We start from the raw sequence: 27,521 nt of genomic DNA, 5'->3' as shown, positions 1-27,521 counted from the left end.
ACCCTGCCAAATTAGTATTCATGACACTGTGTTAATATTTAAATTACTAAAATTAAATGCAGTGTTATCACAAAGAATTGGATGCCTATAAAACTGTAGTACCAGCCCATGCTGTTACTTTTATTTTGTAGATAAAATCACACCCAGAATGTTGATCACACACAAAATGACACTTGAAGACTTCCCATTTCCTTAAGAAAGAAGTGTATAGTAGTTATTTAGAATACTCTTATATCTGATTGTATTAATGGACTCTTAAGAAAAAATGGTTGATATCCATGTCTCTACAACTTATGTCGTTGGTTGCATTTTTACCAGTTACCAATCTATACCTGGAAAACTTTTAAAATTTGGAGTAACAAAAAGAAACGTTGAACTACCTGACAAGCAGTGCTGCAAAGGACGTCCTTTTTAGCAGAATGCCAGGTCAGTGGCGTCTTTTTCCAACTACAGCAGGTGAACTTCCCTCTGTGCTAAGCATTCCCGTCTTTTCTAGGGTAAGGGTTTGACTGAGCAAACAGTGGCCCTGGTTGTTCGCAGCGCTGAACAACTTTATAACACGCAGACAGATGTCTTGTGGGTGGAGGGAAATATGGAAATTCCAGAATCTCCTGTGTTCTTTGCATCTTTTATGACATCTTTTAGCTGTACGCAGCTGTAAGCATAGCAACACGCCAATACACTTTGCCTGTCATTAGCAGAGGGAAAAATTTGAGTGCTTGCATCCAGTTCATATTTTACATTCTTAGCATTTTGTCTCTTTAATATGAGAAGAGTATTAATGATCAGAAATAATGAACTTATGCAGAGAATTAACATTTGTATGAGGATACAAAAAATGACTGTACAGAGGACTTTAAAATCACCTGACTTGGGTTTGTGTGTTCAAGAAAATTTACACTCTTGGCCAATATTTTCGTAATAATTTTTTCCAGAGTACAAGTACTACATAGTTGCCCTGTTCATTTTCAGGAAGTGAAATTGTTGTCATCTGGATTAATGGGATTAGATGAGTAAGTATAAAAATGAATTTTCAGGCATTGACCAGTTAGGCAGTTAAATACAGTCATGGGATTAGCATTTGAAATCTAGTAACAGAAAGAAAATCTAGGAAAGGGATTGATACATTGCTAAGCGGCCACTGGTTATTACCGGAAATGTCTCCAATGGTACTTTGCTGACAAAAATAAGATTCCTGCTACATTTAATTTGCAACTCCAGTACACTTTTCAGGTCTCCTTAGAAATCCTCCAGAATTACAAATGATGCTGCATAGACTTAGACACCAAGTCACAGGATATTTTGTGAGTGTGTCTTGGGTCCTGAGGCTTTTAATTTCTTACCACTGCTTATATTGCAGAAAGTGCAGCTGTCAGAAATTACTTTTCCCTCCCTATGAGGGTGGACCAGCATCAGTGGTTTTGGTCCCATCACTGGCCACAGTACTCCATAGGCTGGTGGTCTCCAGGCACAGCCATTTCAGGATATTGTACCCACAAGTGACTGCTACACATTTAGTTTTTTTGTTTTGTTTTGTTGACTTTGCAAGCCATCTTGGGGACAGAGAGGAGGATAAGAAAATACTGGCCAGAGCTTTGGCTCTGAGGTCAACAACAAATTAGATTTAGGTTTCTCATCATGATTTTAAGGTCTTTAGCCAGAAAAGGGGGCGCACACACTCTCGCTCTTTTTGCAGCTCATCAGGAGTGGGTATGTGTGGCGTTGTTCACAAGAAATGGGAGAAAAGCAAAAAATAAAAGAAAACTGGGTTTTCTTTACATTTGGAGGGGAAAAAGAGTTCCTGGAATGACTCTTGTATTAATCATTTTGATAAGTGTTTGGAGAACTTGTAGGATAACAGGCTAAGATGCTACTGAAGCTTTGCAAGAAGAGAAGGAGATTGATAGCAGAACCTCTGAGAAAGGGGCTGCCCCCAGCAGCATTCTCTGAAGCCTGGTGGCTTTTTCTCCTGCAGCCCAAAATTGCCTGATATCACCTGCTTCACTGTAAGGCCTGTGTACAGGAGAGGCTGTTGCCATGAAGGCACAGAGGGAGCATGAAGCATGGGCTGATTCTGAGTTGTCACATGCACAGAGGCAAAGTGCCAGTACCCAGGGACATGTTGTTGAAAGCACTTCTATTGATTCTGTTTAGATAAAGCCAACAAGGCTAGCATGAAACTGTGGATCTGCTGCCTCATGAATCCTGTCTGTGGATGGGGGGAGAGCACAAGAGAGTCAGTTAACTGAAGATACCTGCATCGTTGCTGCATGTGACTTTGTTGGAAGGAACAATTCAAGAATTTCAAATGATGTGGAATGGACTGCAAGGTAGACATCTTTCATAATTGCTGTTCAGTTAATTTTCCATCAACTCCCTACATGATAGTCAAGTAAACCCTGACAACAAAATGGTTTCCTGTGGGCTATGGCTTTCTGCCTACAGAATAGGGTGTAACTGTAAACCTTATGTAGTGAACATAAAAGTACTGCACCTTTTTATGTGATTGCTTGGGATTTACGAGTAGTTGCTATAAAAGCAACTTAAGCAAATAGCCAGCTGAACTTGTTGAAAGGGAATTGCCATTAAAATCTCAGGTAGTGCAGTATCTTCTTTGTCCAAATACAGCAAACAAAAGTGAGGTTCTGGAACAACATTCTACTGAGATACAGTTCAAGGAGCCTAACCTGTTTTAAGCTTGGTAAAAGGGATCACTTGATGAAGGGGGCCATCTGGGGTAACTTTTTTCTTTTTTTCTTTTTTACGAAGCAAAGGAGTGCATTCATAGCTAGGAAATTGCATCTAAGCACGACTAAGATGGCTACTGCTGATGCTGCAGAACAACAATTCATGTGTTAAATGTTAAAGAGATGATGTGTCTCAAAGAAGAGAAAGAACTGATAGAGGCAGGTGAAGGGCAGTAGTCCTAGCTGCCAAAATTATGTATCCTGTGAGATTTGCTTTCCCCAGAACTGATCTGTATTTCATCCAGTAGAATGCTTATTTTTAGAAGTGGTGAGCCAAGGTCTATGGGCTTTGCGGTTGCCCTCCACAACTGAAAATTGAAAATGACTATCTTGCTTCCCAGTGGTTGTGTCTAAAGCAAATCTCAGATATGCTTTACTGCATGCTCCATCCATTCTCCACTTGAGGACTTGCATGGAGCTTGCTATTGCTCCCAACAACTTTCCTGCTTGCAAAACCTGAGAAATTGGGGTGCCTGGTGTATGCACTGAAGTGTGCCAGTCTTGCGTTGTTGTTGGCTTGGGAGGTAGGTAGTGTGCCTGGCCAGAGACAGGAGGTCAGTTTGCACCTGGGTCAACCAGTTCAGACATAACTGAGGATTTTAAGTTGCTCTTGAAAATCATTTTTACTTACCTTTAAGTATCAGTTACTTATGCTGCCTTTACCTTGGACCACTTTCCAGTCTGAGTTAAACCTGAAGTCCCTTTTTCAAAGGCCCAAGTCTCATGGAAAGCAAACACAATTTGACATGTAAGCTAGGTGAATACCTAGGGAAAATTCAGAAATAATTTGGGGATTTACATGTGCAGAATATCAAATCCAAGGATTCGTGCAAAGCTCTTCTGTATAAGAAAACAGCTAATTCTTTTGTGTAAAACTGTGTAAGTGAGCTAGATAAATACATTTTAAAGGCACATTTGTTCTTGAGAAAGATAGGGGCAGATATAGCAGAGCGTTATGAATTTGTTTCAACTTGGGATCAAACAGCAGATGAAATCTTGACCTTAAAGGCCAATTGGAAATACTTTGGCACTTTTTGATAAGTATCTTGGTGAAAGATAATTGAAAGAGGTCTGGGTTGGTGGGTGATTCCAAAAATTAGCTTTGGTTTCAAAATATTAATGTTTCTTTTAAAAATGGTTCTCAGGGAGGAGGGGTGACTGGTTTTGGGGGATGTTTTTGAGAGACCTCTGGTCAAAGTTGATGGCAGACAAGATATGTTCCAAAGTGGCAACAAACTTTTGATTGGAAACAATGACATGATTACCAAAAAAACCCAAAAAAAACCCCAAAACAGGCTATTAAGTGAGAAGCTTTATCTTCAGTCCTGTAGCAGTCTGGTGAAAATTTTCTGTGCAGTTCTGAGGATTATGACCTCTATCTGCAGTAAAGTAAAACCGTGATCTATCTGCTCTGTTGTCCTCATTCCTATAATTCCCAGTTCCAACTGTATACTGCTACAGGAAGAAGCATGACGAGTGGAGCTCCTGGGCACTTCTTGACAACCTTCCCTCACAAGCAGGCAGATTGGTGCTGTTCTTTTGCATTCAGGATCATGTTTATTTCTAGAAATAAAAAGATAACTTAGGGTCAAATGTTCTTCAGGCAAAGGAAATACCATCTCGGTCTTAGATCACATTCATGGTTTTTGCTAACTAAAATCAAATTACAAGCACAGGGCGGAACAGCCTGGATCAACAAATAGCAACTGTATGTAAATAGTGACAAAACAAATGGGAATGATGGATAAAAGCCAATTTGAGAAAAGTCTGTGATCTTTCTGTGTTCAGATATCTTTGGGGAATGAGGGGAAGGGCTGCTGTAAAACCTAAGATCTGGATCCCTTCATGAACTGCCGGATGAAGACACTGCAAGGCAGATACTATCAGTTCTTACTGTGGATTGGGAGCCTTCTTCCTCATGGCTGAATTTCATGAATTTATCATGGGGAGGACTCTCTTTAGGGGTGAATTTAGTATGGTCAGGAATGTCAGATACGATTATTTACAAGTAGGAACATTCATTTATGGTTAAGTGCTGCTTCTCTCAGTCCTGATTTCTTGCTAAAATCAGTAAGTTGCTTTGCTTCTTCAAATTCTTTTTGTTTCCACCTATTTATCTTATTGATACCTAACAACAACATTTGCATTTTAAGAAAGGCAGGGATGGTGTCTTTCTTGTTTGAAGTGGCCAGTGCTCATTGCAGCAGCTCAGGCGGTGGCATGGCTCCACGCCTCCTGTCATTTCATTTCTCGCTGGGAGTAGGCAGCTGCCTGTTTTCAAGGAATAGCAGTGTTCTGAAGTGCATGAAGGCACCCCATTTTATGCACTTTTAATGAAATAGCAAGCTGGATGGCAAAAAATATTTGTATTAAAACAGCATTTTTGTTTTGTAATGTTCTCTCACCTTAATCAAGATGTTCAGAGAAGTAAATTGTTACGAAATTTCCACAAAGGATTTAAAGACAAGGTTACTGGCAGCCTTCCATGTTCACATGAAATGAACACGGCAAAGAGATTAATCATTATTTTTGTCCATGTAATTTTGTAACTGGGTTTCTTCTTTGGTAACTGAATAAAGCTGAACTGAAAGTCTGGAAACTGAACATACTGTTTGACCACTCAGTTATGAAAGAATTAAGTGACAAATTATGGGTTTTTTTTCATTTGTATGTTGAAGAACAATCTTTTGGCATTAAAAGAAGGTTCATTCTCTAAACCAGTTCACATCACTTGACTTTTGCTGCTAAATCTAATTAGTTGTAATTGTGTTTGTAAGTTGGGCTTTTCTCAAACTGTCCTAATTGTGAGGATTTAGATCAAAACAACTCAGTACAGGCCACAGAATAGGCATCAGCATAAATCTATGGTGTTTATAAATGTTGTGGTAGTAGCATGTCTGTATTGCAAGGAAACTTGGGTGCATTTCTTGCTTATATGAACTTATTGCTATTATTGAAAGTCCTTTTACTCATTTTGTAAAGGGAATATAATCCAAGCTGACAAACTGCATTCAGATTCTGGATATGTAGGTATCCAAATGCTCTTTCTGCAAGACAATTTGCAGTGTCACTGTGGGAAGTTACAGGACTCATAGGTATAATCCTGCCATGAGGACTACCCTGTTTTCCTGAACCTGTCATTTGGATTTTCTGCATGTTTTCCTTTGCCGGCTGATCCCAGGAAGAGGGTCTCACGGTGTAGCTACAGTTGTAGTTTTGCAGAAGACAAAGGTGCATGAAGGCACTCAGGGAGCACTTGCTGTAGCAACGCTGAGGACAGGTCTCAGCAGCAGCAAATTTGCTCAGGGGTGCACAATGCTGTAGCTGCCTCAGCAGTGACCTGCATGAGGCTGCGCGCAGTGCAGAGCCCTGTTCAGAGTCAGGCTTTTATAGGCCTATGTGCTTTTGCCTCTTGTAACACTAGCTCTTCTCATAGGCATGAGAAATTTTGCCCATCTCTGCCCCTCCAGCGCTGCCACTGCCCTGATGTTTTGATCCAAAGATATAGTAGCGGTAGGCAGAGAGCTTCCTCCACTTCCCCTTGTGTGGTGCTGCACACACAGAAGACAAGGTGGGAATGAAAAGGAAAGCCAAGAGAGCTCTACGGACAGCATGGCTTTGGGGGTTGCTAAATGTGCCTTTTTTGTTGTTTTGTTTTGTACTTTGGATTTACATGCTGTATGCAGGTTGTAGCATTGGTTGGCACTCTAGTGTTCCAGCTTGTGGCATGTTTAAGAAAGCACTTTTATTCCCTGTTAGCAATCTGCAGGACTGGCTGTATTATTCTTAAGATTTTCCTTGGACATGCTTTCATATTTCAGGTGCGGACCACTGAAGCCCTGCATCGGAAGCAGAGATGAATTGCTGTACATTTTTGGAAAAAGCCAAGGAAGTACTTTCAGATAACAGTAATAAATATTTACATGCAGTGCTCTCAGGCATTTCTTAAAGAAAGGTTCTCCTCTGAATCCCAGCTTTGACTGTGCAAAGTTAACAAAGCTGTAGAAAAACAGGCTGGGAAGTTCTCTACTTCACCCCGCTGTTCCCAGGGAAGATCCTGCCTGCCTAGGTGTTGCTGGCATGCTTGATGAACCAGTTCTTACAGACCTCCAGGATGGAGGCAATCTAGTCCAGGTTTTTGCTATCCTTGTAGCTTTTTCTGAAGTATAAGTTGAATCTTTCTTGTTTCAGTTCAAGTCAATTCTTTTACTGTCCACCACAAACATGGAGAACAGAATATTAAATGGAGAAGCTGTACAAAAGCTCTACAAGAATATGATCACAGTGTTTGACCATAAACATCATTGCTGTGCTTATGGAAGCTGTGATTTTATCACTGAGGCTTGTAAAGTTTCAGGTACTGCCAGAACTATAACTCCAGCAATCCTACGCAGCTGTTGAAAAGCAGAAAACATTCAGAGACCTTTATACCTGTCTATTGAAAGCTTAGAAAGACAATGAAGTTACAGTTTGGTGAACCTGAAAAGAAAGTTTCAGAAGCAGGAAATGTGAAGAGTTTCCAAAATGTCAAAGCTGACTCTGGTTGAATGCAATCAGATGGTACTGAATGAACTAGAGGATGGTGGCCCAGTATCAAACCGGAGCAAACTTGTAAGAGGCAGCTGGTCTGCTCAAGATGCTGAACCCCACAGATGCCCAGATTGCTATGGGTAAGTGTCCTCTTGCTTCAGTCAATCAGCCGATATTTGCCCTCAGGGCAGTTTCCCCTTAGCATTGGCTCAAGGCTGACTGCTAGAGCCTTGGGGCTGAATTGGGCAAACTTTCTGTCAGCGGCCCGGAAGGAGGCAGTTGCACCCGCTGATGTTGTGCCAGTGCTGCAGGAAGGATGCCAGGCTGCTGTGCCCGGCTGCCACAGGAGGTTGTAGCAAGGTGCTGTGAGGAAGCCTGACTTCTCCTTCCCTTCCCGACAAGAAGCAGCCTCCCTAATTCATGGTGGAACACCACAAATTACCAAATTTCTGAAGTCTGGGGCCTGAGCGGCGTTCATCTGCATCTGTGTTGGGGTGATTTCCCAAGCACTGTAGTACTGCAGGTTAGTGTACTAACCCTGATCTTTCATTTGGTTTCCAAATAGGTTCCTGTCCCATGTCTCATGAGCTCACTGACCCTATGTTTGCTGATGGAGCAATTGTGTTTGATTTTAAATTTGACTCTGCATAAGAGCAGCTAAATGATTTGAGTGGAAAAGTGTATAATGTAAGGCTAAAAGTAGGCCCAACAGGAAGGTTGTTGCCTTTGGGGAAATGGGAACAAGCTACAGTGAAGGAAAGAGCTTGTGGCATGTTGCATTTCAAATATCCAGGTTCTGCGTAAGACGCAGAAACATTCTGCGTTTGAAATTGTTGCTGTGTAACTCCATGTCAAAAAAGGCAAATAGAAAATGAGATCTTTTGGCTTTTGACTACTAAAGCCAGGCCCTCTCTGAATTTACCCCGGTCTTGGGGACTTTCAACGAAAAGTTGGCCCCATTGGTGTTTTTTGCTGTGCAAACCGGTGCGCTGTGTGGGGGTGTAGGCAACTGAGAGCACCTCTGGCTCGTGTGAGGATGGCTTGGGGCAGTCCTAGGGCAGGTAGGCTGCCAGCTTCGGCTGGGAGACTGGCTGTGTTTGCTCTGTATGCCCCAGTACCAAGGAACTGAAAACGAAAATACCCTAAGGTGCAGTCTTTGGCTTACCTGTGAAATACTTGTACCTACTTGACATCAGTCATTTTTCTGATGCGGCTTAACGACCCTAATTGTCCAACAGTTTTGAGAAAAATCAGATAGCAAGTATTTAAATGTGTGGTCAGCTGAAAATCAATAGATGGATGATGATGTAAACATGTATTGTTTCGTAGGTGCTGTCGGGTTTTTTGGTGCACTTTCTTACAGAGATGCTGATAACGATAATGGCATACTTGAAGGTTAATTTGTTTTGATTCAGTAGCATGGTACATCAGTGCGAGTGCCATCTCAGGACTTCTAGAGAAAATTCTACTGCATGTTGGTCAGGCTTCGGTGGCTGGCGTGAATTAACAACACATTTACATATTGATATATTTGTAAAATAGATCCGGAAGTTGGCATTTCTAAAATCCGTAGTTCTTGGAGATAGGCTGGGAGATGTTTAAAGAATTCCAGTGCTGCTTTGATTCATTTTTGGCTGAAGTGAGTTCTTTCAGATGGCAGTTCCAGTAAACAGAGCTTGTTATTGCTAGGGATATGTTGTAGATCCAACATGCAACTCATTAGATGGTCACACTGAAGATCATAGTTTGACTGCACTGTTACTGATACTGGTTTGTATTATTGGCAAGTACCCATTTATTCTTCGGGGGAGTTTTAAATTAGTTGCAGTTTTCGAGCTAAGTTATTCTGCAAAATAGAGATAAACTTCAGTATGACTTCCAAATTTAAGGGTGACTAAACTTGAGACTGTCTTTGAAGTGTATAGCTCAGCCGTCTCCCTTCCAAGAACCTGGCTAATAGGAAAGGCAGAATTCTGGAATGACAGTACCTCATGTTTTGTGAGCACTCCTGAAGCCAGTAAATAATAAAATTGTTGATTCATACTCATTCCCTTTTGCTCCATTCTTACTTCAAATAATGTAAGCTGCGCTTTGTTGTTTGTGTTTGTTTAGTCACTAGGGTGTTTTTTAGGAAACCTAACAGGAAAATGAAAAACAGGACTTAAAAAAGGGAGGGGTTCATACTTGATTTGGTCTTCTTCTCAGATACTATTTTCCTCCTGTGGTTTGTTTTTCTAGTCTATAATTCTTCAAATTGTTTTAATACTTGCTCTAAACCCACAGACTTTCAGAACTGATACATCGTTACTTGCGGCTACCAAATTTGGCTTTAGCTCTTCAACTTAGTGAAATGAAGTAATACAGTTTCCCTTGAAAAGCTCCAAGTTGTTAATAGATCATGCAGGTAGACTTATTTTTCCTGTGTTCTGTAAAGGTGTTGGTATTTATTTCCAGAAGTGTTTGTTTTGGTTTCCACCTCACTGGATGTCATCATCCCATGCATTCTTAATTCAGCTCTACTGCCTTGTCAACAGTTGTATAATCTTCAGATATTCCCTCTGACCTGTTTGAACATGTTTAATTTGCCCTGATCTGATGTTAGCTTTGAATTTTATCTGCAGCTGCATTTAATCTCTGAACTTCACATTAATGAGCAGCAGCAGTGTTTCATGCACCTTGTCCTTTGGCAGGGACACGCTTACACCTATAGCTGGAAAAATACAGAGGAGCTGAGCATTCACAGCTTCCATACTACGTAGGGTGGAGCTTCAGAAACGTTGGATTTTTTCCTACCTGCCACAGACCTGGGGAGCCCAGAGCTGAGTCTTTTGGGCTTGCCAAGTTCTGAAGAGTAAGAAGTGACTTGTAAAAGAGTAACTCGGAAGTTGCTATCACACAGTAGGAAGAAATGCCAAATTTTCAACTTAAAGCTGATCATTTTGCATATAACCCATTTCCAAAGGCACGCCGTGTTAGAAGTAGAGAAAGTGACCTGTTCCATTCAAATTAAAGAATCCCGAAGACCCTCAGTAAGACTAAAACTGTATTTATTTGCTCGTTTGTTTTTGAACCGCCAAAATCACTGTCTAAAAAGAAATACAAATGCTTAGTAAGGTTAAAAATAATAGTAACAGTGTAAATGCAGGAAAATGTAACCTGTTTTTAAGAACACTAAGTATTAGCTGAAGCCAATATTTTATTACCTGTATAACTGAAGAATGTATAATTGCCACTAAAAACCATGATGCATAATTGCACTTAAAAGCTTTTTCTCTGCAAAGTCACTTTAGCTGTCACTTTTGTCCTGTTAAATAAGGTCAGGTTTGGTGCAGAAGAAGAGCTACTTTTGTTCCCATTAAGAGGGCTGTTTCAGGAGCCACTAGCCCTATCGGCGTGGAGGCAACTTCACACCCATTCAGGAAAGCAATCTGTGCAAGCCTGTTCAGTCCTGACCGAGTGAGGAGTGGGAAGTGAGCTGTGCTGCCTCTGAAGGGGAAACAGTTACAGGAGAATCACCTACTGCTGCAGGCACCTACAGCCAGAAAGTGTAGCTATGGATACAGTGTGCGGAGCACATCCCATGTTCTGTTTCCTTCGCAAAAGCTACAGTCTCTGAGTAAAGCTGATCTGGAGTTGCATGAACAGGCCTTTCTTTGCTGCCCCTAAGTTTTGTCTGCAAGCTCAACAGCCATTAACAACTCCAACTTTTGTGCTTTTCCTTCTGCCCCTGTCACTACATTTCACTGTGATCTGCTCAAGTTAATGAATCACTAGAGAGAGAAAATTATTGCCCCGTGGTCAGTTGGGCCAAATTAGGTAAAAGGCTGATAAAATAATTGTATATCATGCTTAACTGTGTAAAAAGGAATAGAATAAGTAGCTAAGCTTAAAGAAAAATTCTCCTTGTAGTGAACTGCTCTAAAAGAGGAGAGGATGGGGACTAGGGACAGATGAATTTATTTCCTGGCAACTGTCAAACCAAAGCTTTGAGGCCAAGGGCCTGCAGAGAGAGGGTGAGGTAAGGGGGCAGTGCTGTAGCTTCCCTGCGTGCCAGCCGCCTTCCACCCTGCCTCTCGGCTCCACTTCTCGACGTCTGGAGCAATCTGGCCGAGCAATGCAGATGGAGCAGCTCCTGCAACGTGGCTACGCAAGTTGGCCGTTGTTTCACTGGTGCCATGTGCAATAGTCTCAATCCTTACTCTTGCAACCTTCTTCCTAAAGACAGCGGTGCCTCCTCCACCTGCACTGGCTGTAGACATGATCCACTGCCCAGGGTTGCCAGAGGAGGCCCCCGCTGTAATCGAATGAGATCCCAGGACAGTTTTCAAATGGCCTTGGCTCCACTCCCTGTAAAACCATGGATGTGATTTGCAAACAGATAGATAAGCAGATGAGAGTTTTGAGGTGAAAGAAGACATAAAGGGATCAGAGGAGAGATTGATAGGGAAAAATAGATGGGAACTTTAGAAGAAGGGAGGAAAGGAGAAAGATAACTATCAAGGAGTAGACTGGATTAGAAATTCTTCATTCTGTTACAAATTTTTCTAGGAAATGCAAGTCACTAGGTGTTTCTTGAGGCTTTGTGGGGGAACTGTCAGTGTATTAGAGGAAGGTTAGTTATGTTGTTCTGGATGTATTTCCGCATAGTGTATATAGAATGTATCTTGTATCTTGAAGGCATTACTGGGGGAATTTGGAGTTTTTTTATAAACATTTTGTGTTGATGTTTTGTGTTATGCTACCAACATTTTAATAGTTCCACTCCTCTCAGATTTTCAACCTGACATGATAAGGCATCTTCTAGGAAAGCTGGTGGTATTGTCCACACTTTCCCAGAGCTGCCAAACCTTTCTACTTTGAGCTCTTTAGCTGTCACTCCACTCTCGGACCAGAGATCTCTGGATGTGTAGGGTGCAGGTTTTCATCTAGTAGGGGACTGGGTGGTTACCTGAGGACTGAGTGTTGGTTTTTGAGGCTGGCCTTCCACACATATGGTCTTTCCCAGCTGATGTGTTGAGGCTGCAGCATGAGGACTCTGCTGGCTGCTTGGTGGGGGAAAGGGCTCAGCCCTCCTTCCAGAACGAGGTGGTATTGAGCCCATGTTCAAACAAGTTCTTGAGGGAGAAAAATTAGAGTGACCAACATTGTATAACCACCAAAAAGCCACAGCCTCTTGTTTCAGACATGGGATTTAGCTGCATAATCTTTCAGTCTCAGCAGTGTGGGTTTGTGTCAGCTCCTTGCTGTAAGCAGGGTACAGAAGAAAGCGTTTGGTACTTCCATTTAGATAAAATCCCTGAGTTCAGAGTCACAGTGTTCACCCGTGTGCTTGGCCAACCCAGGGCTTATCTGAAATTCCTCTACCTGCGGTGTGCCACAAAGGACTGTACAGTTCAGAAAGTGTGTAAGCACAACTTGTAGTATCTGCTGTATCACAAGCTGTCATGGCTGATCTGCAGCATTCTCAAAAATCAATACATTTATGAAGCTAGTTTCCCCGTGAACCTTGGGATTTGTATTATGATCTTACCAGGCCAAACTTCTGTGACACTGATAGCTCTGTACTTTCAAGAAGCAGCAATAGAGATTAATTGTGACCAGTGCTCTACAAAACGGAAATATATTATACAGTGAAAGCATTGGGGCCTGGGGAGAGGAGCTTAGCTTCAAAACAGCAGAGCAGAGTATGCGGATGAATACCTTGAGGTCTGCCTTTCCCTAGATAGGAGACAGCTCATTGTCTGTAGACTGTCTCTTCGTTAGCCTTTTTCCGGAGGGAAGCCTCAGGTCACCCCTCCTAGTTACTCCATGGGCCTTTGAATTGTTTAGCAGGGCGCTTTATCCTTTTTTCTCAGTGCTGCCCAAACAAGGCTAGGATCCCATGGCAGGCTGGAGCTGCATCTCGGAGGCTATCGGAAAGCCCTGCTGTCTCTGAAGTGTGTGCTTGTGGTTACACTTAATCTGATTCATTTCTCCCTGCTTCCTCTGCCTGTAGCCCCTCTTAAATCAATTACAGGCCTACAGGAAATTTTGAGAGACCACTGTATTTAGATAGTCAGGTTACACATGTTATCTCTTTTTTGTTTGTTTGCAAAAGAAAAATACTGATTTCAAAATGTTGGATGTAATTCGAAAATAAAGTTGAGGCTTGAAATCCACAGCAAAGGTGTGCAGTGCTGATCAACAATCAGTCTTACGTTCTGTTGTGAAGGTAGCTATGCGAGACCACTTTTGGGGAAAAAACAAGGAAGTCCTCAAGAACTCACCAGCCGGCCCGTTATGAATCCTGCTTTCAGGCGACGTCCTGCCCCTGCCTGCTCAGCCTGTGACCCAACCTGCTCCCCAGAGCGCCCCAAGCAGCACCAGACCCGGGGGCGCGTCGCCAAGCAGCAGAGCCTTGGTTCTGCTGTGCGAGCGGGGGCTGGCACACCCCCCACGCCGGGAGAGGGTGAGTATGTGCGGGAAGCCGTCGGGCCTGCGCTCCACTGTTGCGATCGAACCAAAGGGTCACACAATGACTTGCAAAATGAACGGGCTATTGCACCTCGTACCACCCCCCCCCCCAGCACTTCTTGCTGACTTACTGATTTGGGGTCTTCCCATCAGCATGTCATCCTTGGTCACGGTTCACTCAAAGCTGTTCCTCCAGCTTAATGAGTAGCCAGGCTGTAAAATTAAGGAAAAGAAATGCCCCTGAGGAGCAGGTATTGCAGCACTGGGGCGGTATACCTTAAGTAGCTTGCCCAATAGCCTGTTTTAGTTTATCAGATGGTCTCTTGAAGTGGCTCGGAAGTAATTCAGAAAAGCTGAGGGGCAAGAGTGACACAGCTGAGAGCCGGAAAAACACCATGTTTTATGACGCTGCCTGTTCTCACTGCTGTGTCCCTGCTGCTGTCAGTTCTCGAGCAGCTCTTCCCTCTCCTTGCTCTTACAGTGCCACTTAAGAATAGTAAGCCTGGAGGGCAGCCTCCCATGGAGGTGCAAAGAGGGGACAGCTCTGAGCCGGAGCTTTTGCTTCCTTCCTGTGGTGCTGAGACCACCAGGGACGGGACGTGGAAAGCACAGGGGTGAGAGGCAAAGGAGTCCTGACAGAAGTACTGTCAAGAGCTGCATTTTAGCAGGAGTGGTTTATTTCCTTTCTAGTGCTTTGGGTGTTTAAGGGGTGGGGCTCAGGCGAGGGGGCTTGGCTAGGAGGTCAGAGCAATGTATTTGTAAGAGCACGTTGCAGGAGCAGTGTCTAGTGTGTTGGACAGGACTTGTGGTATTGGCAACCTGACTGCTTTGGAGCTGACTGAACTCCCAGTGCAAGAAACCAGTGATAGCAAGATTGGAAACAGACACGCCAGTCAACATGAGCACAGCAGGCAAAGTAAGCAACAGTTTATTTTAGAAAAGTTTCTTTGTTGCAGATGAGTAATGCATTTTAAATGCAATTTCTTTGCAGGGACACCATAAGTCCTGGTGGCATACAGTGTAGATGGCAGTTTACGAGAAAGCTGATACAATAGAGCTGCCTTTCCTTGCAGGCCACTGTACTCTCCTAGAAAATGGCAGTTATACTCTTGAAGGAAATAACTATGCAAAGAGAGCACAACACTGTTATTCCAAGAATTTTTTTTTTCAAAAAACTTGATTAAAAAAAAAAAAACAAAACTGAGACAACATAAGTTAATGGCACCAAAATAAAAATACCCCCTCAGGGTTAGCAAATTAGTTTCTGATTGGCCAGTTTAATATAAGATGTAATATAGTAAGTGTCCAAATAAGTAAATGTGTTTATCAGCTTATCAGTTTTCATTCTGAGATCCCACAGTGGTTTAGAATATTTTTCACTTCTTTATATTTCATCTCAGTTTGTTTTTTAAAGAAGACATACTGTTAATATTGTGTTAAATTTGAGAGTATAAGTATGCAGATGTTAAGACAGTAAGTCTGAATATGCATATAATGAGTTCATAGCTTAAGTTAATGAAGACCAAAACATACAAAGTATCACATGCAATGCAATACTGAGCTGGGACTGAAATGAAAATTTGCATCTTTGCTAAAAAGTGACAGGAGTCGTCAAGGTTAATACCACTGCTGATGTCAGTACATCTAGCATCTTGCACTAAGAGATGCTAAAATGCACCCTGGGACATGTAATGCAGGTGAACGGACAGGAGCCCCTACATGGAAAACAACTAAAGGGTTGCACGTTGCTGGACTGCTCCCGAAGCTAAGAGTGTGCCAGAACTGTTTGCTGTTACTGCCAGCTGTCTTCACTGTTCTAAAAACAAACAAAACAACAAGAACAAAATAAAACAATACATTTTTTTAACTCACAGATACTGCAAGTGCAAAATTCTTTTTAATTTATATGTAGGTAAATTCACCAAGTTCAGTCCTCTACCCCAACCTTGGACTGAGCATGGTAAATTCAGCGTTGTGGTGGAACTAAAACGCCTTGTATTCACTGTGTTTATCTTGGAGATAATAAGGGAGGTACCAAGCAGCTTACGCGACCACGCAGCGTAATCCGTACATTCTGTGAAAGGACGTGTTTCTGCAATTTACCCTCAGCCTCCTGCCGTAATTTACTTGTAAGGCTGTTAGAAAATATGAGTAGATGAAAACGGCTGTGACTACAGCTGGTGCTTGCCATAATAGATGAAATAGGTGAGAGTGTGCTGCCAGTGCCTCTGGGATCCTGCTGTAATCAGTAAAAGTTCACAGGGAATCCATCAGCAGAAGAGTACAGAAAACATAGCTAAAGCATGTTTAATTGTATGAGGGATTTATTTGTTCTGGGCAATTTGCAGTTCTTGGCTACCTTTCTTCTTGTAAACATTGCACATGCTTTGCATCCGCAAGTTGTGAAATCATTATTGCGCTACTTGGGATATAAATGTGCAAGCATTTATATTTAAGTTCTGTAGAAAATGCAGTCCTTTAAAATGTGACCTTTGTCTTCACTTGTAAATTTTTACTGATGATACTTGCATTTAACATATAAAAAGTTAAATTTATTGCAGATCTTTCTTTGGTCTATCTTTTTAAAATAATTGTGTTCATTCCCATGTTAAGTCTGGCTGCTGAAAGTGTGCTATTTTATTTCATATGCTGTTATTCCCTATAAGTCATTCTTTGCCACCAGTTGATAATTTGTTGTTAATTAGACATTATTTCTATTTCATCCCCAAAATCTTCGATATGAAAAAAATGGTATTTTTTGCCCCAGAACTTTCTGACACACTGGTGTTAGGCTGCATGCGAGAGTCTCAGTCATGCAGGCTACTTATGCATGTGCTAAACTTCACACATTGAGGACTTGACTTTTCTCCATTTCCCTGCCAAGATAATGCTTTCTGACTGACTGCAGTCAGTGGGACTTAAGGGAGTGACTGTTCTCCATAAGGGTGACGTGGAAAATCGTATTGCCTGGTCCGGAGTTGTTCAGAGCTCTGGGATGGATGGAGGCCGCCAAGGAATGAACGTGGGGACAGAGACGCACCATTCCATTAACTATGCTAGGCGTCAGCTTGCAGGGCAGAGGCGTGGGCTCCCTGCCGCGTGGGAGCCGGCACTGGGAGCGGGCACCCCCGCTCCCCTCTAAGGGCATTTTCCTCTCACCGGGAGATGCGCAGAGGAGACCCCGGTGCCCTGTCCACACCTGGACTTACCAAAGAAGCCTGTGGGGCGAGAGCAAGTTGGGGAGAATTTCTGGGCTAGGAAGGGTTGGTCAGGCCCTAACGGAGAAGAAAAGCTGCCTCAGGTCTTGGGAGTGACACCCCCTCCCCCCCCAGGTTAACTATCCCCCTGAGAAGCAAGGTACGTTGGCACGGACAGCGCTGCACTGAAGTGCCTGTGCTCCTTCTGCTCTCCGTGATTACCTCTGCGTGGTACCGCATCATTTTAGGTAGATGTCCTCTCAGCCATCACCTCATGTCTGAGCTTTCTTTACATAAAAAAATGGTGATAAGCCTGTGTTAGGCTCTTAATGCCATTTTTAGCTTTTGTTTTGTCAGCTCTCAATGCAGACTTGAATAATAAGGCAATTTTAGGCAATACAGACTAAAGTCGTATCATGACATGATAAATGGCATGATTTAGTGTGATATCTCCAAGAAGGTGCAAATACAGGCAGACAAACTGACAAAAACAGTAATCCAAGGCAAAAATAATCCTCCAAGGAAGACAGAAACACAGAACAACTTGTCTACCCCAACAATATTAGCTAATGGAAAACTCAAGACTGAAGCAGCAATGAGGATGGATAAGGTATCCTGTTATCCTGGGAGATTATTACATATGTTGGTGAAAGCTTTGTATGACAGAAATATGACCAAGTTAGACAGATTTTTAGGAAAAAAAAGAAGTATTACAAATAGCTTTTCAATACGTGGGCTTATGCACAGTGACTTTTTTTTTTTTGTAGTTTTCCCTCTTCCTAAGATACAAGCAGGAGTTTCATATGCAGAAATATAAGAATGTGGCTCAGTGCAGTGACATGCCCAGTGCAAGTGCCATTCTCTTTCCCTTTGCTGTTTTCACAGGTTATTAAATGTAAAGCAGCAGTTCTGTGGGAACCAAAGAAACCATTTTCCATTGAGGAAGTGGAAGTTGCCCCACCGAAAGCACATGAAGTTCGCATAAAGGTATACAAAATAAAGTGTTATGAATTGCACACTATTTTGCTGTTAATCACAATTATTTCTACAAATTTTTAGGATCCAGTCTTGGAAAACATTTACTAGGCAAGTAGTTAATATTCAGTGAGCTCCTGTGGAATGTGCTTCAAGTCCTAAATTCACTCATCAAGTTCTTAAAAAAAAAAAAAAAAAGGAAAAAAGAAAAAAAAGACTAGAGGCTTGTCAGGGTGGGGTTTTTTTTCTTTCCTAAGACACGAGTGCTATTAACAGGCTCTGTAAAATTATAGTAAAAGGCAAAAATTTTAATTCTCTATAGAGTGGGGCAAGAACTTCTCTTTTACTTAGTTGTTTGACTCTATGCTAGGAAATAGTTCAACATAGCTGAGTATTTCATTTTTTTATCTGTGCATTAACCATTTGTTACATTTCCAAGAACTTTCCCTCTCCACAGAAGTCAGTAACCTTTTTCTTGTTAGAGCAGTTTCAGTTCTTACACAAGTGAGGAGACGCCTCACATGGGGCTGACATTTGTGTTTGTCAGGATAAAAGTGGTAAAAGCCCTATCTGAATGCTTCAAAAGAAACATTGCTATGCTACATGCAAGAAAAGGTAAAATGTGATGTGGAGTAGTCATGTGTAGCCTAGATCTTTGTATATATATATAATAAATATTTTTTATATCGATTCCTTTATATATATATATATATATATTAGGAATAATTGATTTTATTCTCTTCTTCACAAATGATTATATTGCTAGAACATTGCTTCTGCTACTGTTTGGTAGCGCATAGTAAACAAACATCCACAGAAGAGTCTTGCTTTATAGATTACAGACTACTATAAACCATGACAGTCATGACTCGCACAATCACAAGTGTTTGCCACTTAGGTTTATTGTTCATATATGTGATTGCTGAGGAAGCAAGTGACTTCTGTATATGACATAGTTAAATGCTGAAATATTCTTGCTTTTTTTTTTTTTTTTTTAACAGATCTTGGCCACAGGGATTTGTCGCTCCGATGACCATGTGATAACTGGTGCACTGGTTAGGCCTTTTCCCATAATCCTTGGGCACGAAGCAGCTGGTGTTGTGGAGAGTGTTGGGGAAGGAGTAACTTCTGTGAAACCAGGTATGAAATAGTACTGAACACAAATCCTGTGCTTAGCTTTCAGACTCTTTTTTAAATCAAAGACCATGACATGTGTGAATACCTGTTTTGCAAAGGAAACTGTTCCAACTTTTAGTCGTTTCAAGGATATCTTAAATGACACCGTGCACTGTTCACATTTCTTTTACTATGTTTCCGATCTTGATTTATTTCCAGATTTTCTATCCAATTTCTTTTGGTTTTTGCAAAGTGATCCAGACTTGCTTTCTGCCTGTGTAGTGCTCCTCCTGTCATGGGATTGAGAACGTACCTTCTTCTCTGTTGGTCAAAGGGAATCAAATGTTAGCTGCAAGTTCTGTAGACATGGTTTATGCAACTAATCTCTCTCAAGAATGGTACAGGTATAGATTAATTTACTTTAGGACAAAGCAGTGGATTAGACAGCATCTCAAAGCACCTGCTTCTGGTGTCTTAACCTTTAAATAATCCATTGAATTTAGTGGACCAGAGCTTAGGCATTTGTTTAAGTATTTCACTTTAAACATATTGGGGCATACCTGGATTACTAAGCCCATGTCCCAGTTCTTCTAAATTAAGTGGGGGTGGAGGGGCATTCTCATGTTCTCTAAGGTGTTTTTCTACTTTTCAGTGGAAATTGAAGCTTTCCTTTGGCTTTGAGCATGTCAAAGGTGAGCCACGTTTTAGAACTGCCAAATCACAAGGTGGCCTGTATTAAATGAGGGATTTACAGTATACTGTTCTGGTGGAAAAGGCACAGCAGACAATGTTGCACTGAGAATGTATGTGCTATTTATTTTGTTAATCGTGTCATTGTGCTAGAAAATTCAAGATCTTGTCTTAACTTGTGGGCTGGCAAATTAATGTTTAATTTCCCCTTTTCTTATGCACAGTTCACAGCCGTGTTAGCTCAGCACTCCAACCTCATGCCCCAGTGGATCTCAGTTTTTATTTCAGTTTCTTCACCAGTGTGATTATTTTCCTTTGGAGAAGCAGATGTGATACACTGCTGAGTACTTGGTGAATGGTAGTAGCTAACTAGCTTTTATCACGTAGCTCAGACTCAGGTCTACGAAGGACACTGCTAGGTCTTTTGCATATTGAAATTAGGCATCATAACCCTGCACTAATGCTGTCTTCTAAGACACATGCAGGAGTTTCATCTTCCAAGTCCAGCACTGCACTCATGCTGCATATTTTTCTATGGATTAAATATACTTGCTTCATGTTTTTACCTGCATGCTTCTTGTTTGCCTTTTTAAATCCCCTTGTCATCACTGTTTTATTTCTAGGAGACAAGGTTATTCCACTCTTTGTTCCACAGTGCGGGGAGTGCAGCGCTTGCTTAAGCACCAAGGGCAATCTATGCAGTAAAAATGAGTGAGTTTCCTGGGTTACCTATGACCCTTGTTTGATTTTATTTACACAAAAACTGTCCATGCATAACAGATCTCATTTGCCATTATTTCTGGTTATCTTTTGAACAGTATTGGTTCAGCTTCTGGATTAATGCCTGATGGCACCACGAGGTTTACCTGTAAAGGAAAAGCAATTCACCATTTTATTGGTACAAGTACCTTCACTGAATACACAGTAGTGCATGAAACTGCAGTGGCCAAAATCGCTGCTGCTGCTCCTCTGGAAAAAGTTTGCCTGATTGGCTGTGGCTTTTCAACTGGTTACGGGGCTGCGGTGCAGACCGCCAAGGTAGGTGCTGCGGCAGCTGTTTCTGGTGCCTTCTGGGGTCTGTTAAGGATTGAGGCCTGCGAGCGGGTCATCAGCATGGGAGCCGGAGTTACAGACTCCATTTGCTGACTTCAGGGTGGACAGAAGATACTATTTCTTTGCCTCAGTTTCTCTGTCTATCAGGTACTTTGAAATCTACAGTTCAAAATCCCCCCAAACCCTTACTTACTATTACCATCTGTAACGTTTCCTCTCAGAACTCTAGCTTTATCACCCCTAGAAAAATGTTATGAAAAGGTTGATTTATTTTACTGTATCTTAAGTTTAGGAATACCTGGAAGTCTGCTGTATGGAAAGCTCATAATCTGGAGCAATACAGGAATGTGACTTTTACAGCTGGCTCTGTCTCCAAGGGAGTGAGACTACAGCCTGATTTTAACAGCAGTGGAATATAGACCATCATAAAAAAAATCTGGCTCTAAGCCTGAAGCTGAGACCTGTAATGAAAGCCTAGTCTCAGAAATGTATTTTAGTCACAACTTATCTTAGTCACATGTAGGATTTTAACAGAGTATCTGGCTACTGCATTAGTAGATATGCATGTGCAAAATCCTTCTCAATAGGTAAACTCCAAGTTACAAGAACTGTCTTGAGTGAAAATGTGTGGATAATAACAAATGCGCTGTACTTCACCTGCAACATAACAGGATGCCACGTTCCTGTTATTATTATAGGTGGAACCAGGCTCTACCTGTGCGGTCTTTGGCCTCGGAGGAGTTGGCCTCTCTGTTGTCATGGGCTGCAAGGCAGCTGGAGCTTCCCGCATCATTGCCATTGACATCAACAAGGACAAGTTTGCCAAGGCCAAAGAGCTGGGAGCCACCGACTGCGTCAACCCTAAAGATTTCACGAAGCCCATTCATGAGGTGTTGATGGAGATGACTGGCCTCGGCGTGGACTACTCCTTCGAAGTCATTGGCCACACAGAAACCATGGTATGCAACCGAAAGATACAGTCGAAGGAGGAATTAGCTCATTAGCTGTCCCTTCTCCAACCTGCTCAGCACTGAGGGCGAGGAGCTGAGAGGCCTCCCACTGGCAAAGTGTTAACCGAAATTTCCAACCAGGTAGTGCAGCTGTTTGCCACTGAGCTCTAGGCACAGAAGCACATTCAAAAGCCTTAGGAAAGGGAACTTGCATGGAGCTCCTAAATATTCCGTCAGAAGAAGGGCCACACCAGGGGAGACAAACATTCATTTAACCCGGTGGCTCCTCTCCAACAGTGGCTAAACACTAACAGATAGGACAAAACAGGGGAACCGAACAAAGCTATGACATGCCTCACCTCTGACAGCAGACAGGATGGTGTGAGCTGCACAAATTGTTTGATATGGTTTCAGTTGCAAAAGATGTTGCCAGCAGAGTCCTGAGGAGAGGAGGAGGAGGAGGAGGAGGAGGATTTCAGAGTGTTGCACCCCAACAGCAGATCGTGTGTAACCCCAGGGTCGCCCTCTCTGTTTTAAATTCAGGCTGCAGCCTTGGCCTCTTGCCACTTCAACTATGGAGTCAGCGTGATCGTGGGTGTGCCCCCTGCAGCAGAAAAGATCAGTTTTGACCCCATGCTCCTCTTCAGTGGTCGCACCTGGAAAGGGTCTGTCTTTGGAGGTAAGGACATTGGAAAGATGCTATTTAACTTGCTTGGAAAACTTGTAAATCATTTTGAATCAAATGGGATGCATCTAAATTGATTGCTTAGGCTGCCCTATTGGAAGAATGTTGATAGTTACTACGCTGACAAGGGCGCACAGAAGGAATTTGTTATGAAAACTGATTAACAGCTAGAAGTGGTTAATGGAGAGAGGGAAAGCGAGCAACAGTGAGAAATGGAGGAGAAATGGAAGGTGAGAAAGAGAGGGAGAGAAGGAGAAAGGGAGTGAGGGATGGGGGAGGCAGAGGGGGGAGAGGGGAGGGGGGAGAGACGGGAAAAAGAGAAGAGGGAAAAGGGCAAAAGTGGGGGAAAGAAGGGGGAAGAGATGGGGAAAAGGGGAGAGAAAAGGGTGAGAGAGGGGGAGAGCAAGGAACGGGGGAAAAGAGAAGGGGAGGAAAAGGGGGGAGAAGGGAGTGAGAAGCAGAGTGGGACAGAGGTTGAGAGGGGGCGAGGAAGGGGGGAGAGGGGGAGGGAGAGAAAGGGGCAGAGAGAAAGGAAGATAGAGACATACAGGGAGAGAAAGAGAGGGAAAGACAAAGGGGGAAAAGGAGAGAAAAGGGGGACAGCAATGGGGAGAGAGCAAGAAAGGTGGGAGAAAAAAGGGGAGAGCGAGAAAGGGAGAGAGAGGAAGATAAATGGACAGAGAGACAGGGAGAGAAGGAGGAGAGAGGGAGAGAAAAGGAGAGGAACAGTGAGGGGGAGTGTGAGAGAAAAGGGAGAGAGAGAGACGGGGAGGGAGAGACGGAGAGACGGGGGAGAGGGAAAGGGGACAGAAATCATGGGAGGAAGGTAGAGAGAGAAGAAGGCAAGGAGAACTAAAGAGAGGGAGAGGGGAAAAAAGATGGAAACAGAATAACAGAGAAGGGCAGACAGTGAGAACAGACAAAAAGGGAGAGAGAGGAAGAAGGAAAGGAAGAGAGAGGGAGAGAGAGAGCAAGAGAAAGATAAGCATGAGAAGGAAGGGGAGAGGGAGAGAAAGGAAGGGGAAGGGAGGCAGTAAGAGGGAGAAAAGGGAGTGAGAGGGAGAAAGGGAGAGAGCAAGAAGCTGGAGAGAGCAAGGAGAAAGGGGGAGAGAGAAGGGGGGAGACAAAGGAGGATAGAAAGGAAGAAAGAACAAATGAAGGAGAGAGGGCAGGGAGCACAGTCAGGACCCTGGAGGTCAGACCCACCTGGGTGCAGTTTAGTTCAGGCCCTGGCTCAGCCCCTCACGGCTCCCTCTCCTCAGTCCAGCCAGGCTCCCTCGTTTGTGTCCTGTTGCAGCAAGTCCTCGGGGACCCGCAGCTGAGGGCCAGGGGAAGCTTGTTTCAAACATTAGATTATCCCTTCCCCAACCTCCTCCTCTCATACAGTCAATAGGTACTGAATAAAATAGCAAAAGGCACATTAGGTTCTTCTGGAAGAGGATCCCGCTATTGAGACGGCTTTATCCAGTACTGCTTGCAAGAAAACAGACTCCCATTTATCTGTCCAGGGAATCAAGTTTCCAGGTACCACCCCAGATGTCAGCGCTCTGGCTTTTGTATGATGTGTGCCTTGGGGGACAAGGGATCAGTGCCTTCAACAGTACATGTTGAAACAGCATTTGACATGGGACAAGGGTTGGATTCTTTAAAGACTCAAGTTCTAGAAAATTTGACTTGTTCTGTTAAAGCACTGCTGGGTTCATTATAGGTGCTAGACTCGGCTATAGAAGAGCTGCGCTTTATACCATGTTACCTGGTGGTACTTTGTATCACAAAGGTAAAGATGTGCTGCAGCATTTCATCATGCTACTCTCATTCACCTATGAATTTAATCCGCCCTATTATCTATTTTCATAAGCATTTAATTTTTTTATTATCCATTGTCTGGATTTTTTTTTTTTTAGGCTGGAAAAGTAAAGATGCAGTCCCTAAACTGGTTGCTGACTACATGGAGAAAAAATTTGTTCTGGAGCCATTAATAACCCACACCCTTCCTTTCATTAAAATCAATGAGGGATTTGATCTGCTGAGGAAAGGGAAGAGGTAAACACTGTTTAATTTTAAAGGTTCTGTATAAATAACTCAAAGGGCTGTATAGGAACACAAAGCATGGCTTCATGGCAGAGAATGGGGAAAGCGACCCACTGTGCCCTTCAGTATTACCCAGCGTAGCACCTGCTCCTCGAGCTGCAGCTGTGGCGACCCAGAGAGCCAGGCTTCAGCTTCTGAGACACAGGGGGCCCTGCCTTTCCTTCCGGAGGAGTCTTCAGATTCTCTTCGTTTTCTTTCTAGTTTGAGCAAAGACTTTGGGTGGCAGAGGGGAAAAAAGCCCACACAAATCAGCAAGTCTGTGCCCACTGGAAAAGAGCAAGGAACCAGAGGAGCTTGAGAATGTTTAAATGTGTGATGGATGATGTATGAGATGTATATCACATCCCAAGAAACGTTTGAGGATGAGGAGCAGGAACACAGAAATAGCCCATGTTTACTGTAAGAGCAACTTGCCATTCCTGTTGTGACTTATGGAAGAGTCCCATGCTAGTATTTTTTTTAGGGGTCACTTGCTCTAAATATAAAAAGCATGTAACAAGGGAGATGAATTTAGCCCCTCATGTTTTCTTTGAGGTTTGCTCTCAGGTTCTAACTATGCAGCACTCACTGCATTTTCTGACTGTCCTTATTTTAGACATTTTGTAAATGTTAGTTTTAGGCTCCAGTATAACAGGAGAAAGTGATGAGGACGGAGCTACCATCAGCTTTGCTAAAATATTGACAGTCATCCTGAAGACAGAGGCATGTTGGTGCCACATTGAGCAATTTTGCTTCACAGCATTTTGTATAGAGTATGTAAGGATCATACCACATTGTACCAATATTTATTTAGCCAAAGTCATTAGAAAGTTCAGACTAAACTTTAAACCCTTGCAAGAAGGTGAATTATTGCCTTATCTGACCTGTGTCTGCTCTGTGCACACTGTCTCCCTACCTTAGATGGGCCCACTGCACTGTAACAGATCAGGGTCTGAAAGCCAAAGTCTACCTCTGGAAAATTGTTTCCTGCCCTCTTCATCAATCATTCACACCAGAAATCAACCTATCCCCTAGTCTCACTTGACAAATAAGCTGCAGTAGTGCTAAGTGATGATTATTTTCTTGCGTGCTCTTTCTGATAAGCCCCCCCCCCCCCCCCCAAAATCCTCAAAATGAATGGGAATGCTCATACTCCGGATGTATTTTTTTAGCTAGCTGTAGCAGGTGTCTCTGCATTTATACTCTGTTTTGAAGGTGTTTAAATAAACTAACCCCTCCTAAGGGAAAGAAGATGCTGAAGGTCCATCTGTGCTCCTGGCAGCTTTCAGATCTGCTCTCCTTCCCACCCCATTTGATACCAAGTTTATGTGAGAGTACCGTGGCCAGCAGTAATATCCTAGATTTTCAGAGAAAGCAGCAATGTCTCACTGATGTTGGCACAGGGGGCTTTTCTACAATCACTAACCTGTCATTTTACATTGCAGCATTCGCAGCGTCCTGGTGTTTTAGGATTCCCAAATGCTAAGCAGCAGATGGCTTAACAGCAGTACAAACTTCAATATCCTCCTTACAACCGCTATGCGATGCAAAACAAGGCATTTCTGAAAGGTCTACCACTGCCACCCTTGAATAAAAGGATCAAGCTCAAAACCCAGACTTGAAGGCACAGCATTTATAAAGGAAATAAATCTTTTTCCTCCCATGTCTTTTTCCTGATTCTTCTTGAAATAATCGGTATTCTTCTGCAATTCTCTTTTAACAGCCAATGCTGATATTATAGTACTTGATGCTCACAGGTGTTATGAAAGGCTTGGATTTTTTAAAATGGCTTTTAATATGCAATCTTTTAATTAAAAAAGGGAACTCTTTCTTTAGATCTTAATAACACTGCAGGTTTAGCAGATTTATGTACATAGCTCACACATATGGGAAATAAATGCTACCACACTGCTCAGTAAAACTCCCAAGTTAGAACTATGTCTCAGCTTAACACATTACCCGAGAGGAACGGAAATTACTGCAGAGATTAAAAAGTATGAGTGACACAATCTTTCAATGTGTTAGATACCACAGTGAGTCGCATTAAGACAGTTAATTCTTTTTTCATAAGCCAGTAGTATGCCAAACTGTTCTGCTTTAGGTATGCAAGCTCTTTGTAGAAAAGACAATGCACATATTTTGCTGATTTTTTTTAAACTTCTTGCAAGCTTAAGGGGATTAATTCGGCAAAAACATGAAAATTACCTGATTAAAGGCTATCAGTGTTTGAGTCACTTTTTTTCTGGATTACCCTTATCCATCTCCCAGTCTCTCCTCTGTAGCAGCATAGGAGAAAAGTTTGGTGTGTGCTCTGATCCAGATGACTATGTGTTTGAACTAAAAATTTCAATAAATGATACTTAAGTAAATCACAAACTTAGGTATTGAAGAATACCTCGCAACTGGATATTTTATATAATTAACACTTCTAAGCATTTTATATTAAACAGCTGTGGGTTTTTCTTTTAAGCTTGTACCTCTTTTGAGGATGTTTTAGTTGTTTTATCAGTGTGGTTTTAGCTCTTTGGCCAGTTTATAGAAGCTTGGGAAACAATATGAATAAACACAAATATACATCATTATTTGTTCCATTAAACAAAGGGGAGGGTTCTTAGCCTTAAGTGTGAATACAAAGTAAATGGGAAGACAGTTGATTTTGGTAACAGTCTTGCAAGAAATCAAACATAAAGAATCTTAGAGCTTTCTGTGTTTGTAACCTGGTAATGGGAAGTTTTAGAGGCTATTTCTATCTTGGAGACCATGGTCAACATTGCCTTACTTTTCATTTAAACAGCCATTTACAGTACTACTCAAAGCTTGCATGCACTCAGATACATGGTGTCTGGGTAGGGGAGCGTATGAACTAAGGCACCTGTGTGCTAATGATGACTTAGGTGTTTGTCCCAGCAGAAAGAGTCCTTGAATAGCCCAGTTAGTTTAATGATTTGAGGATGAGTTTAACTAGAGATTAGACTTTAACAGAACAAGATCCTTAAACACATGTGTGTATAATAAACTCAGTTTACTGAACAATTAAGACTCAAACTTCACATCT

The 27,521-nt window shown here is 42.4% G+C and overlaps 1 protein-coding gene and 1 long non-coding RNA gene across 7 annotated transcripts in view; one reads left to right on the top strand and one right to left on the bottom strand.

Moving 5' to 3' along the window:
• Positions 1-379: 379 nt before the first annotated feature.
• Positions 380-27,499, top strand: LOC106491944 (alcohol dehydrogenase 1). 2 transcript variants are annotated; one of them, XM_013951622.2, is made up of 12 exons: positions 380-426; positions 2,155-2,330; positions 13,489-13,725; positions 14,519-14,646; positions 17,813-17,914; positions 18,904-19,042; positions 20,332-20,419; positions 20,527-20,746; positions 21,460-21,720; positions 22,255-22,390; positions 24,301-24,439; positions 25,912-27,499. In XM_013951622.2, exons 4-12 carry the CDS (start codon positions 14,629-14,631, stop codon positions 25,934-25,936), a joined length of 1,128 nt encoding a protein of 375 aa, XP_013807076.1. In that variant the 5' UTR covers positions 380-426; positions 2,155-2,330; positions 13,489-13,725; positions 14,519-14,628; the 3' UTR covers positions 25,937-27,499. The 2 variants fall into 2 exon arrangements, with proteins under 2 accessions (XP_013807076.1, XP_067153649.1); XM_067297548.1 differs by lacking the exons at positions 380-426; positions 2,155-2,330 and having other exon boundaries at positions 13,715-13,725; positions 14,531-14,646.
• The window catches only part of LOC136992245 (uncharacterized), a 41,559-nt gene continuing 28,680 nt past the window's right edge, over positions 14,643-27,521 (bottom strand). For 3 of the 5 annotated variants that reach the window (XR_010884336.1, XR_010884335.1, XR_010884338.1), the window contains 3 exons: positions 23,603-23,714; positions 22,071-22,151; positions 18,954-19,339 (listed from right to left, as the gene is read on the bottom strand). This is a non-coding gene — a long non-coding RNA (uncharacterized lncRNA). Of the gene's footprint in view, positions 15,547-18,953; positions 19,340-22,070; positions 22,152-23,602; positions 23,732-27,521 lie in introns of those variants that run through there. The other 2 variants (XR_010884337.1, XR_010884339.1) reach the window with 2 other exon arrangements.

The sequence above is a fragment of the Apteryx mantelli genome, chromosome 5, assembly GCF_036417845.1.
Source record: "Apteryx mantelli isolate bAptMan1 chromosome 5, bAptMan1.hap1, whole genome shotgun sequence".
Lineage (NCBI taxonomy): Eukaryota > Metazoa > Chordata > Aves > Apterygiformes > Apterygidae > Apteryx > Apteryx mantelli.
Note: the sequence above shows the minus strand (reverse complement) of the source record. Positions and strands in the feature narration are given on the sequence as shown.